Raw genomic sequence first — 12,706 nt, forward strand, 5'->3', positions numbered from 1 at the left:
TGCAAACCGCCTTGCCTCAAAATTCTAAATCCCCATGTAAAGCAGTACACTACTTCCAACATTTTGCATCAGCGAATCTGCGATTGGTCAAAACTGTGCAGAAAGATGAAGCTTGTTCATAATTTTGCATCAGCGAATCTGCTATTGGTCAAAACTGTGCAGAAAGATGAAGCTTGTTCATAAGTTTGCAGAGGCAATTGGCAGATTTCGATTTTTAATAGAATACTTTTTTACCAGCACTGTTGACCTTTAAAAATGTCTTACCATTATTTGCTGCAATGCTACCTGGCAAAATCCTTTTCACATAGACTCCAAATTCCTCTCCAGTTAATTCTTTTATACCGCCAATGACTTTAATTCCTGGGAAGACAAATAATCTTAAAGTTATGCAGAATAATAAACAATTAAGATGACTCAAGATACCTGTTTGTAAATTAAATTCATTATATTCATTTTATGCTATGGCTTAGATGGAATACTTCATTCCAATTGGCAGATGTGTACATACATGTACTACCAGGGGAATCCAGGCTTCTACACAGAGATATATTTTGTTAGTTAGCCAGCCAACAGACTTCTGCAAATTTCAGCAGCACTGCTTGGTGGTAGCATCCGCATGCTGACTTGAAGTCACAAAATGGTGAGTAACTAGGAGTACTTAGTACAGTAGTTACAGTTGGTTAGTCAATACTGTAGTTAGTTAGTATTAGACTACTCAGCCATACAGTGTAGTTTATAATTACAAGGACAGCGGTACAATTTCTGTTCTTTTGGCTCAGTACTCCAGCAGATTGGATTTTAAATGAAAAAATAAATATGAGGTTAAAATGCAGTTATTCATATTGATGTTCCAAACAGTTTCTATTGGTAAGCCTATTGTTTAGCCCATGTCTCTGATTGGTTTTTTTCTTATGTCTCAGGCAAATAATGGCTTCCTTCACTTTCATTGGCTTTGGTCCTCAGGTTGACAAATGCCAATAACAGACTCTGAAGGCAAAAAAAAGCCTAGAATCAAGACTATATACTGAAACTTTCTTGTACCTTCTGATAAGGTAGAAAGTAATTGGACACACCTACCTAATCAGAAATAGCTGAGAAGTCAACTGTCCAATTACATTGGATCCCCAAAAATACATAAAAAGGGATGTCATTCCTACTCGGATCCTCTGATATGGATGTACATACTCTCAAAGTAAAGGTGCACTTCAAGCAGTTTTTTTAATTCATTTATTTAAAATCAATGCTTAACTACTGATACCATGGCTTGATCTTGTAAAAAATGCTCAACATGTTCCATATTTTTCTGTGAATATCAAAGCACTTACATTACTGGCTAGCCGGACAGTACTCAAACCACCAGGTATCACTAATTGACTGGGACTCCTGCTATGGCTTCAAAGAGTTGCAGTTCAAGCAAGTCTGCCAAAATGAAAGCAACCAGAAAAAGGGACTCTTGATCATATCCACTTTGCCCCCTTTTGGTTGAGTCGATGATGTCTCAAATTATAGTTGCATTAATATTTATATCATACAAAAAACTGTCAAGTAATAAACCACAAAAGCTGATGCCAGATTGTTAAAAAGACTCTCTGCTATCGAGAACAACAGTTTAAATGCTTATCAGCCTCTTAATTGCAAAGCAGGGCAATAAACTTCAACCCCCCCTCTCCACCATGCTCACGGTTTCTCCTCCCCAGACTCAGACAATAAAAATATTCTCACAATCTTTGATACTGCTTCTCGATGTCAAAAAATCATGCTCCAATATAATAACAAAAATATATAACTGATTACAAGTTCACATCAAGAACCCATGGCCCCCTGGGTTCTTGAAGTGTCCAGTACACACTTTGTAATATCCAATTCTCTATTTAAAGTCTTACCTTTCTTGTATAGTGTGTGAATGTCTTTTATGCAACAACAATTAGCATTATTATTTGAATAAACCTACAATATGTACATTTTCAAAGGCTATGATTAATGGAAAGTCACTTCATAGAAAACAACATCATAGAACTTACATCAGTAGATCCTACTCCTTCAAATGAATAACTTTGCCTGAAGAAATAATGCTGGCTTATGTGTTATGACCGTGGAAGCAGCAGACTTACCCAATCCATTCTCACAGTCAGTGAATTCCATGGAATGTACACATCGATCTAATCCATATGGGCCCATTAGTGTCCTGTGTGTCATGTGGGAGGAAGATAACAGTTAATTATTTGTCCTTTTGTGCTTTCTGTCATTTTGAAACCACACCACTTTATATCTATGTTTTTATGTGAGAACTGCGAGGTGGATTGATGACAATCACTTCTGTACTGTGAGCCCATAAGTACTGGTTACTGCCATCATGATGAGATACAACAGAAATGCAGGTAAACTTGTTCATGGGTGTAAAAAAACAATAACACCATTGTAAAAAATATGAGTACCAACTCATATTCACTGATCATTTTCTTACTTTGTACTCAAATTGAAAACTGGCTCAAAGATGTTTTATTGTAGGGTTGTGTGAACAACTATAGTAAGGTCATTAATATGCAATATAAGCAGTGCGCAGCGCTCTTGAAAGGTTATGTGCCTAGTAGCAGTACAATCTGCAGCTGATCAGGACACCATTTTCAATCCTACCATCCTGCCCTAGCATTAGTAAATAAGTAAATGACATGCACGAGAAACGTAAGGTAACATGAACACATAATTAGTTTGTTAGTTCTACCCAATCCTGATCTAGAGTTAGTAGTTTTAGTAAATAGACAAATGGAAACAATTAGGGTGTGAATGACAGAAAGAGAGAGAGAGAAAAGGCGGAACGCAAGGTTTGCGGAAAGACATGTAAAAGTGTATGTTTAAACAGCAACCAGTCTACGTAACAATAAACATAAATCAAAACATAACACAAAACGAAACTAAGACGATAACCACTCAACATAACAAGGTAATATAATCGTAACGAAACATAACTAGACATGACGAGAAAATAAATCGTAACAAGAAATAAACTAAACAACATGACGAACCTAGACTAACATAATACATGATAAGACAATACGTGACTAAGACAAAATGAATAAACATAAAACATGGCAAGACAGACCTGAAACGTGACAAAATCATCTTTAATATTGTGCCTGGTCTCAAGGAATGCAAACCCTTCCCTCCCAAGGACCTCTGCACTAATGTTGATACTGAAAGTGGCAAAACAATGTCTATGAGTGCAGAATGCATGTCCATAGAAAATAGTTTCAAACAAAACAAGATTCAGAATAATCACATATGACGCACACACACATACACCCTGTGGAAACACAATGTCCCAGCACAAATAACTTGGTAAAAGTGTATTTTCTTTCTTTAGGTCAGAACCCCCTGAATACTTTGATAGCCTCTAAGGCAGATTGTCATCAGAAATGGTGTGTATCTAAATATTCTTAACAGCACACAAAAACTGTCTGGTCCAATCAAAGATGTTTGGACTTCAGGCATCACAGGGATGTCTTGCAGATTACTCTGCCTATTTGGTCACTTGCCTCTACATCTAGTGACTGGCAAAAATATTTCAGGACGTTTTTACATATTTTGCAGAAAGGTCCTGTCACAACTTTTTCCAGTTTAATTTCAATGTTTTGGCCCAAGGGTAATTAGGAGCAAACTTAATGGACTGTAAAGTTAATGCCCCCTTGACAGGCCCATCTGTAATTACAGAGTTGAGGAAAGGTCCATTTGCCTATATATTTAGAGGTTAAATGTTCATTTGATAGAGTATATTTTCTAACACTATCACAAGTCTAACAGTAAACATTTTATTGAGTACGCATTTTCTTTCAAGGAAACGACAAGGCACAAAATAAAAAAATACAGCCCTTCATCTCTGTCCTTATAAAAAATCATAACGAGAGCTATAGTATAATAGTTTTTTTATCCATTATTGGAGGATATGGAAGGGGGCTTAAAAACAGTATGATTTAATTTCGGTAAAGGAAAAAAAGTCAAATGATAACTTGGGTAAAGAAAAATACAACAGACAATAGAACTGGCACTATCCTGTGAAGAAAACAATGTTTTTAGTTGACCATTTTAGTTGACAGCGTGCAGAACTCTCTATCGCCTCTCCCAATCAAATCACAGTAGCTAATAATTAAGCTAAATGCGGTCCTTGCGCATTGGTTAATTAGCCTATTAATGTATCATTCCTAATTTCTAAAATAATTAGCTCTTCTACACACTAAAGGAAAATAGATCAATGGCACAGTAACTATTTCAATGAAAGATTGGAGTCGAAAACATTTCTTACAGTATCTCAACAACAGCACTCGTTGCCGATACCACGAGCCTCCTAAATTAGTTCCTCCTACAACGTCGCTTTGGTAAACTTCGTGCATTAAAGGCTGTTCACAATACATTTTGCACTAAAATAATCAGTTCAGAAGTCGGTAATCCATTCCACATTCCAGGAAAACAACTTCCTACACAGGCGGCTACTCGTTTAAAACAAATTGGGGGAAACTACCATGGTAGCCTACAGTACCACGCGATCTGAACCATGGTGACTTAATTCCCAACACAAGATTTATAAAAATGTAGATGGTAAAAAGTGATCACGGATACCTTCAAATCCACACGTAGGCTATAGCCTACATCATGCCAGATTACTCACTTCTACGTTGGAACATCTCTGGTGTTTCCATAAAAACGTGTGAAAGAATGGTAGTTGGAAAAAAGATATCTAAACCAACTATTGAATTAACAGCATAGTAAGCATGTCAAACTGTAGCGTATTCGTATTTCGGGCTAATCCTTTAACAAAACACGTCGTGTGAACCACAAGAACGCGCTGTCTTTCCAAAGAATGGTAGATGCATACTACAGTATTTAAAACGCACAACGAATTTTACACAATCAACTGTTTAAGAAAAATAGCCAGGTTTTGTCTGAATAGGGCTAACTTTACCCACATCCAACACGTTTTTACGTTACCTGCTTATAATGACAGCTCCTTTATATATAACCGAAAACGTTGGCATTTTGAATTCACTTCCAGCATCCAGCCACGCTCACTGCTTGTCCATTCGCTGCTGCCTCGGGACGGCGCGCACTACCTTGTAACGGAAAGCCACATGATCCTCTCCGCCAACAGTTCACCAATTTATTTCACTATTAACACGTCAATAAAACACAGTGCTAACTTGTTGACATATTATCTTTTAAGTGCGTGAGGCCACATATCCAGCAACAATATTGGCATAAAATCATTACATTATTTCACGAACGTATTGTAGTGTGTGCTTCATGGTCTCCCAAATTGGGTACTATATGTGGATTTCTGGTTCCCTGGCAACCAAGTCTTTTTTTATTTTTTGAAGGGTTGTTAATTACAATTTAGTAATTATGAGGAGATTAAATACTTGTCCCAAGACCTGCGATATAAAGAGAACAAAGGGGTCTTTTTTCATAGAAATAGAAGAGTAATTTGAAAAAGTGAATTTTGAATCTTTTACTCAAACCAGCCAGTGAATCTGCCTTCCTGGGACCAGGGAAAGGCATTCCACCATTGAGGTCAGGTAGAGAGAATAGCTGGAGCCTGTAGGTGTGGCTGGGAGCTTGAAGAGATGGGACAGCCCGCTGGCAGGAGGATGGAGTCGTCTGGTTGGAGTGTGATCATGGACTGAAGATGCAAAGGACTGTACAATGCGTGGCCTGGTATGGCAGTCATCAAGCCACTGCAACTGGTCCACAATGCTGTTCCTTGCCACTCCACTTTTCACTGGCTTTGGTAGGCTGCCCACATTCAATTCAAATCTGGGCAGCCACCCAAAGCCAGTGAAAAGTGGAGTGGCAAGGAACGGCATTGTGGACCAGTTGCAGTGGCTTGATGACACAAGCCGGTAAGCTGTCCAGAAAAGCATTGCTGTAGTGATGCCTTATATTTTCCTCAACTGTGGTGGTGAGTCTGGTCACCAGAGCTTCAACTAAAGCTATACAACACGAGGATCACATGATACATTATAAAGCCCACCAACAGTCCAACAAATATTTTTCACCAAATTATTACTCAATGACTTCCTTGTCCCTGTCCTTGTTTAACAGTGGTATTGCAATGGTAATCTTAATAAAAAATATACTTTAAAATAATATAAAGAACAAACAATAAAGCAATATAGAGTAATTTATAATGGATCAGTGGACTGACCTTTTTTAATAACATACATACAGGCAATCAATTGTCATAAAAAACCCAAGTATAATAGTAATTTACCAGCAGGTTATGTGGACAACATACTTAATAATATAGTATAGCCCTGGGTGCCGAGGCATGCAAACATTGGCTCATGACCAAAGGTTTTCTCTGTTCAGCTCTATCTCAATAGGCTCAGTCAGACTGAGTCCTTCTGAGACTCTTACCTGGAGATTATTCAATTTAATGAACTGATTAGTTCTGCCTTCCCAAATCCTATCAGGGCATTCATAAGTATTATTTTGGTCAATATAATGAGAGGTTTGGATGGGTTGGGGGTGTGCAAAATTTAGTAGATTGTACACACATGGGAAAAATATGTAATCTTACAGTCTGTCAGATTATAATTATACAGGAGAGAACAATTTGAAAGTTAGAGTTAGGTTGCTTTTTAAATGCTTTTTAAAAATTTGTTTCTGATTTTCCCAATTTTTCTCCCAATTTGGTTGCCAATTGTATCCTGTACATTCTAATCACCCATGTTGAGAGAAGCCCATCCCCTGGCGACTGGAAGGAGATGGACACACCTTCTTCAAGGTGATTTGACAAGGTGCTGGAAACACTCCTTAGAGACTCTGGTCCATGTTGACATGATAGCATCACACACTTACTGCTCTATTGGACTGAGATCTGGTAACTATGAAGGGCATTGCACACTGAACCCATTGCCCCATTTGTGGAAACAGTTTGAAATGACGTGCTTTCAGACATTGTGCGTTATCCGGCTCGAAGCAGTTATCAGAAGATGGGCAGACTGGGGCCATAAAGAGATGCACATAGTCAGCAACAATTCAGGTATGCTATGGCATTTAAACAATGCTCAATTTGTATTAAGGGGCCCTCACCTTTACTACAGCACCAACAGCCTGACCTGTTGACATGGCAGGATGGATTCATGTTGCTTACACCAAAATCTGACCCTACCATCTGCATGCCACAGCAGACATTCATCAGACCAGACAACATATTTCCAATCTTCAACTGTCCAGTTTTGATGAGCCTGTGCCCACTGTAGCCTCAGCTTCCTGTTCTTAGTGGATTGTTACTGCCGTGGCCCATCCACTTCAAGGTTCAATATGTAATGTGTTCAGAGATTCTGTTCTGCATACCACTGTTGTATACCCCTTGGTTACTTGAGTTATTGTCCTGTCATTAAAACACTAAAAAGTTAGTACTTTTTTATGAATTTGAGAAAACAAGTTGTTGTTGCTAATTAGTCAGCACACACACATACACATGTACATGCCCATGTACACAAGCGCACATATATGCATGCATTCACACAGACACAAAGTACAAATAATTTTCTCCCATCCAGCTGCCATGGCAACTACCATTTGCATCACAACTTTAATAACCAACTCTGCACAATGGGTTGTTATCAGATTATGAGATAATCCTGGGGGAACTGAAAGACCACTACAGTAACTCCCTGATGGTTAAGTGCATATTTTTTTGTACAGCCATTCTCCTGTTCCTCTTCTAAGAAGTGGCACCCCACAATACTGACCCCCAGCATGAAAATAGATTCTGGGAGAGGGGGGACAGTCCATTGACGTTACCTGCTTCAAGAACTGAAATGGGTTAATCTGAGTTTATGGGAGAAGCAGCCTGATCTGCTTGCTGTGGGGAAAAACAAATGCCTGCTTCCCCTCTAGAGGCAGCAGAGAATTAGCTAAGCATAAAGGGATCAAGCTTGGCCCCAGGCTTCCTAGCACAAGTATGCAAGGTCTAGAGCACAACACACAACTGCATTTAGGGCGTGACCAGATCCATTTATTCTAGTTTCAGGGTAGACAGTTCAAGTGCAAAGCAAGGTGTAAAAAGTCCAAAATGGCTGGACTGGAATAGTACTGGGATAATTCATTAAGAAGTGGGTCTTGGGTGTATCATGTAATAACCTGCCACCTGCCATCTGCCATTACCACTTGGCAGATTGCTAATACAACAGATTTAGCAAGGCAGTTTTACCTCAGAGGAAAAAAGACTTGCTTGTGAGTGAGTCTGATTTAATAGTGTAAAGTGATGCAAATTTGTTTTATTTTCTGATTTTTCGTTAGTCTTTAAAATTGTTTTAAAATTGCTGAACGTATGGAAATGCGGACACTGTAAATAAAAAACTTTGAAGGACAAAGGATAGAGCAAAAAAATAATGTGAATTAGAATTATTAAAAGATTTTGAAATTTGAATGAATGTGTACAGAGCCTAAAAGCAAGAACATGACTTATTCAAAGATCTGAAGTGCATTTTCTGCACTCAAATGTCCTATCTATTAGGCTACAATTGCGTGTTTTTCCATTGAATGAAAATTCACACACTATCTACAGTGGCTTCAGAAAGTATTCAGACCCCTTCACATTCTGCACACTTTATTGTGTTGTAATTTTGAATGGACGCAATCAACACTCACCTAGATGTGTTAAACTACTTGGAACCTAGCACCTTTGGTATCGGAACACCCAATTTCTTCATGACAGTTCCTCCACCATGCTTCACAGATGAGCTTGTATGTTTTGGGTCATGATCAGATCCCTTCTTTCTCCACACTTTGGCCTTTTGGTAGAGGTTAATCTTGTTCTCATCAGTCCATAAAACTTTGTTCCAGAACTTTTGTGACTCATCTCTGTACTTCATTGCAAATGCCCTGTGGAGACTGTTTGTGATGTCAGTGAGGGATGTTTTGTGATTTTTATTCACAGCTCTCCCAACTACTGTTGTTTTCCTTTCAGTTGCTCAGTACGCCAGTGGTTTCTTTCTTTTTCAGGATGTACCAAGCTGTTGTTCAAGCTATTCCCAATTCTTGTACAATGGCTCTGACTGATTTCCTCTTTTCTATGCTTCATGTTGGTTCATCTTTTCTAACACAAATGCAGTCTTCACAGGCAAAACCCAAGGCTAAAACCAAGAGTAGACAATCGGAACAATTTATTGTTTAACCAATCAATCTACCAGGATTGTATTAATTATTTTTCTATCAAAGTTATTTTTCTAATTTGTGATTCTGTGATTTTCTCAATTGGTGTATTTAGCAGGCACCCATGCTGACTGGCGGTCATAACAGGTCTATAAGATTACTTAAGGTCTATTCTACACTTTAATTTCCATAGTTTCTCGCGACATGAAGATACTCTCCCAAACACGACATGGTTTGCCACCTTGGTTTCCTTTTTTTTCGTCACTTTTCTACTTGTACTTTCATCCATTGTTGTAAACTTACTGCAAACAAATACAGCTGTGCTTGAACATCTCCCCTCCTCGCTCAACCACTCCTGCATCACTGCTGGAAGTACGTGTCACACAAACCATGCATCTCTGCACCCGTTTCTTGCATAGGATCCTGAATACATTTCCATACAGGGTGTGAATGGCTGGCCCTCCGCTAAATTAAAATTCACTGTAGGAAGCAATCATTCTTAAAGTAAGGCAAATAATGCAAAAGAGAACAGACCCAGATGTAGAGGAGTCAAAGAGCAAGTGCAGCACAGTCCATTATGGCTATGCCAGAGATCTACACGTTTTTCAGATCATTCGTTGATGCTTTTCTTAGTCTTTCCATTTAAAAAGGAAAAGAAAATGTCCAGTTGTTGCGGGACAGGGATTACATTAAAATTATACATGACCTTATATATACATCTCAGTGATGAAAATGTAATCAGAGCCTGACCCTTCACAATAAACGTGATGTGGCCTATACTAATCCACTTCCATTACCAATTTGATTGTTGATAGAATGATTAATCTGGAACAGAGAGCTTGCGTTCATCAAGGAATGAAATTATTGCAGAAAATGTCATTTTATATCATGTATGCTTATATGGTCACAAAACATCAAACCCTGGATGAAAATTATTATGGAATATGAGCAGTAGAAAGCCAGGAGTCCCAAGTGATATGATGTAAGCTATGACTTAACAGTTTTTTTGGTGAAAAGGAGCCAGCCTTATTTGGTCTGAAGTCTGTCTAGACAGTTTACATTCTGAACATCTCACTCAATTTAAAAGCTAATGTAAACTACCCAACAGCAGCCTTGGCAGTATATTTAACCTCTCTTTTCACTTATTGGAAAAGTCAGTTGAAGGTAAAACCAGCATGTTCAGGATGCCTTTAGATAACTTGAAGGTTAAGATAGCACTGTCCCCCTTCATGTTTGTTTACCCCTTTATCAAACATAAGTAGTCGCATCTGGGCCAGCTTAGACTCCCAGAATTATAATTTATGATGTAGATCATCAGCCATGAAATAAATAAGATTCCACAGCATATATGCAAAAATGTGTAAGACTTAGTGATAACGGAGCATTCCATACTATTTTTTTATTTCCAAAACATGAAGGCGACTATGCTGAGGACAACACTAATTCGTTTGAGCATTTTTCATAGAGTACGATACTGCGGCAGAATGTGAAACCAGTGACAATGAGCTGGAAAACAGGAGGTATGCTCCTTTGACAGTGCTGCGAGTCAGATATGATAATATCATACAGCTAATGCTTTCTTTACTTTACGATCCATTTGGAGGACTGACCAGAACAAATGTTACAGTATGAGCACATGGTGTTCTCCTTACAAAAGTGCATATTAAAGTTCAAATGAACAACTCAAATGTTACATACTGTATGTATGGATAAAGCCAGTGGTTCCCAAACTCTTTCCTGGGGCCCCCTGGTGTATGGTTTTCGTTCCAACCATAATTGCAATCTCAGAATTTTAACAAGCAGTTAATTTTGCTAAATTAGGCGCTTCATGTTTAGAGGGGTTATGTAAGCCACATTATGTGAGATATAGCTATGCATGCCATGAAGAATAACATTCCCAAGTTCATATTGTAGTTATTGTACTGCTATATTGCAAAATAAATTGTTCAATTAACAAATTAATGTCATCAGAAAGATAATGAAAACAATCCAGACAAAGAAAATGACCAAACCTGTATGGTGCTAATAAATAAATAAATGAATAAATAAATAAATAATAAAACAATAACCTAAATAGGGGCACATTGATTAACCTTTCATTTGATCAAAAAAATGTCACATTGCTCTTTTTGTGTAATTGTTTGCAATATAACACAATATGAACTTGGTCATTTTATATTTCATGGCGTGCATAGCTATGTCTGACAAAATCCCTCGAAACATGAAGGAACCACTGGATTAAGCATTCGAGAATCACGTCATCCTATTTACTTCAACGTCTCTGTAATGAAAACAAACATAAATAAACAGTAGTTAAGTAACCTATAATAGGCTACAATACTGCTACAAGTTCACCAGCGCGAAGTTTCATCGCCTAATTTCACTAATGCAATGCTTCAGCGTACAGGGTTAATGATAAAATTAGACACTTAATTAGACATAATATTTTATTTTATCAGATTTGATGGCTGGACAGAAATCTTTTTTTTTACGACTGTCTTTGCACATGTCACTGTATTAAATAGCCTGTGTAAGAAGCCCATCCTCGACAGGAAGATTTAATGCTGTAAACTTTTGCAATAAACAAAATACAAAAAATACTCTCCTACCAGTAGATGAGCGAGAGTCCATCAAAACGCTCAAGCTTTCTGCCTCGATGTTTCAAATTGAACATTGCAGATGTTACGTTAAAAATGGTCAGCACTCGCCACTGTCAAAATTGTCTTAGAGGTCCATAGTCTTTTTTCAAAAGGCATGACTCCATGTCGAGGCTCAGATGACTTCCATATTTTGCTGATTCGGCGTGTACATGTCAGCATTAATTTACCATCATATTAATCGTATAGAGGTCACAAGATTATGCGACACTGTTACCCAGTATCTAATCTGTAAACCACGTGATTTTACCGTGACTGTAGAGTAAATAATAATAAACGAAATCTTCTGCAGTGCTCACATTATTCGACAATTATTTGTCTGTGCAGCAGTTTCATACCTGCAAGTGCACGTGGAACATTGGTAGCCCATGCGCCCAAATTATATTTAGCATTAAATGTAAGTGTAAACATAAAGTAATGTAATATCTAAATAAATTAACCATTCAAATAAAAAACTGAAATAATGTCAATAAATCTTCTTCTTCTTCTTCTTCTTCTTCTTCTTCTTCTTCTTCTTATTATTATTTATAATTATTATTATAATCATAATTATAAATAATAATACATTGAAACAAAGGAAACCAAGAAGATCTGTCAGGGAACGCAGAGTTGAACACTGCCAGAAAACTGTATATTGCACAACTCTATAGGCCTTTCTCCTTGCCTCAGGCATTGAATGAAATGGGTGATGGATATGAAGACACTGATGTATAGAAATCGCATACTTTCCAGAATTCAGCTATGTGCATGATTAAATGAAACCGCATGTAAGGAATAGTTAACATTCCGTATTTAAAAACAAATATTTCAGTTTTAGTGTATGTTTTACATTTGCATGGATGGTTGCTGTTGGTGATGAAGAATATTTTAGATACTTGCTGGTGACTTGCCAGACT

At 37.7% G+C, this 12,706-nt stretch overlaps 1 protein-coding gene across 1 annotated transcript in view; it reads right to left on the reverse strand.

Annotated features, from left to right (window-relative positions):
* LOC133121261 (syntaxin-binding protein 4-like) overlaps positions 1-11,827 on the reverse strand; it is a 30,801-nt gene extending 18,974 nt beyond the window's left edge. Inside the window, exons 1-3 of the mRNA XM_061230467.1 lie at positions 11,763-11,827; positions 2,112-2,185; positions 265-360 (exon numbers count right to left, since the gene is read on the reverse strand). Coding sequence (XP_061086451.1) covers positions 265-360; positions 2,112-2,185; positions 11,763-11,827 — 235 coding nt within the window. The remainder of the gene's footprint in view (positions 1-264; positions 361-2,111; positions 2,186-11,762) is intronic.
* Positions 11,828-12,706: the final 879 nt, after the last annotated feature.

The sequence above is a fragment of the Conger conger genome, chromosome 2 (assembly GCF_963514075.1).
Source record: "Conger conger chromosome 2, fConCon1.1, whole genome shotgun sequence".
Lineage (NCBI taxonomy): Eukaryota > Metazoa > Chordata > Actinopteri > Anguilliformes > Congridae > Conger > Conger conger.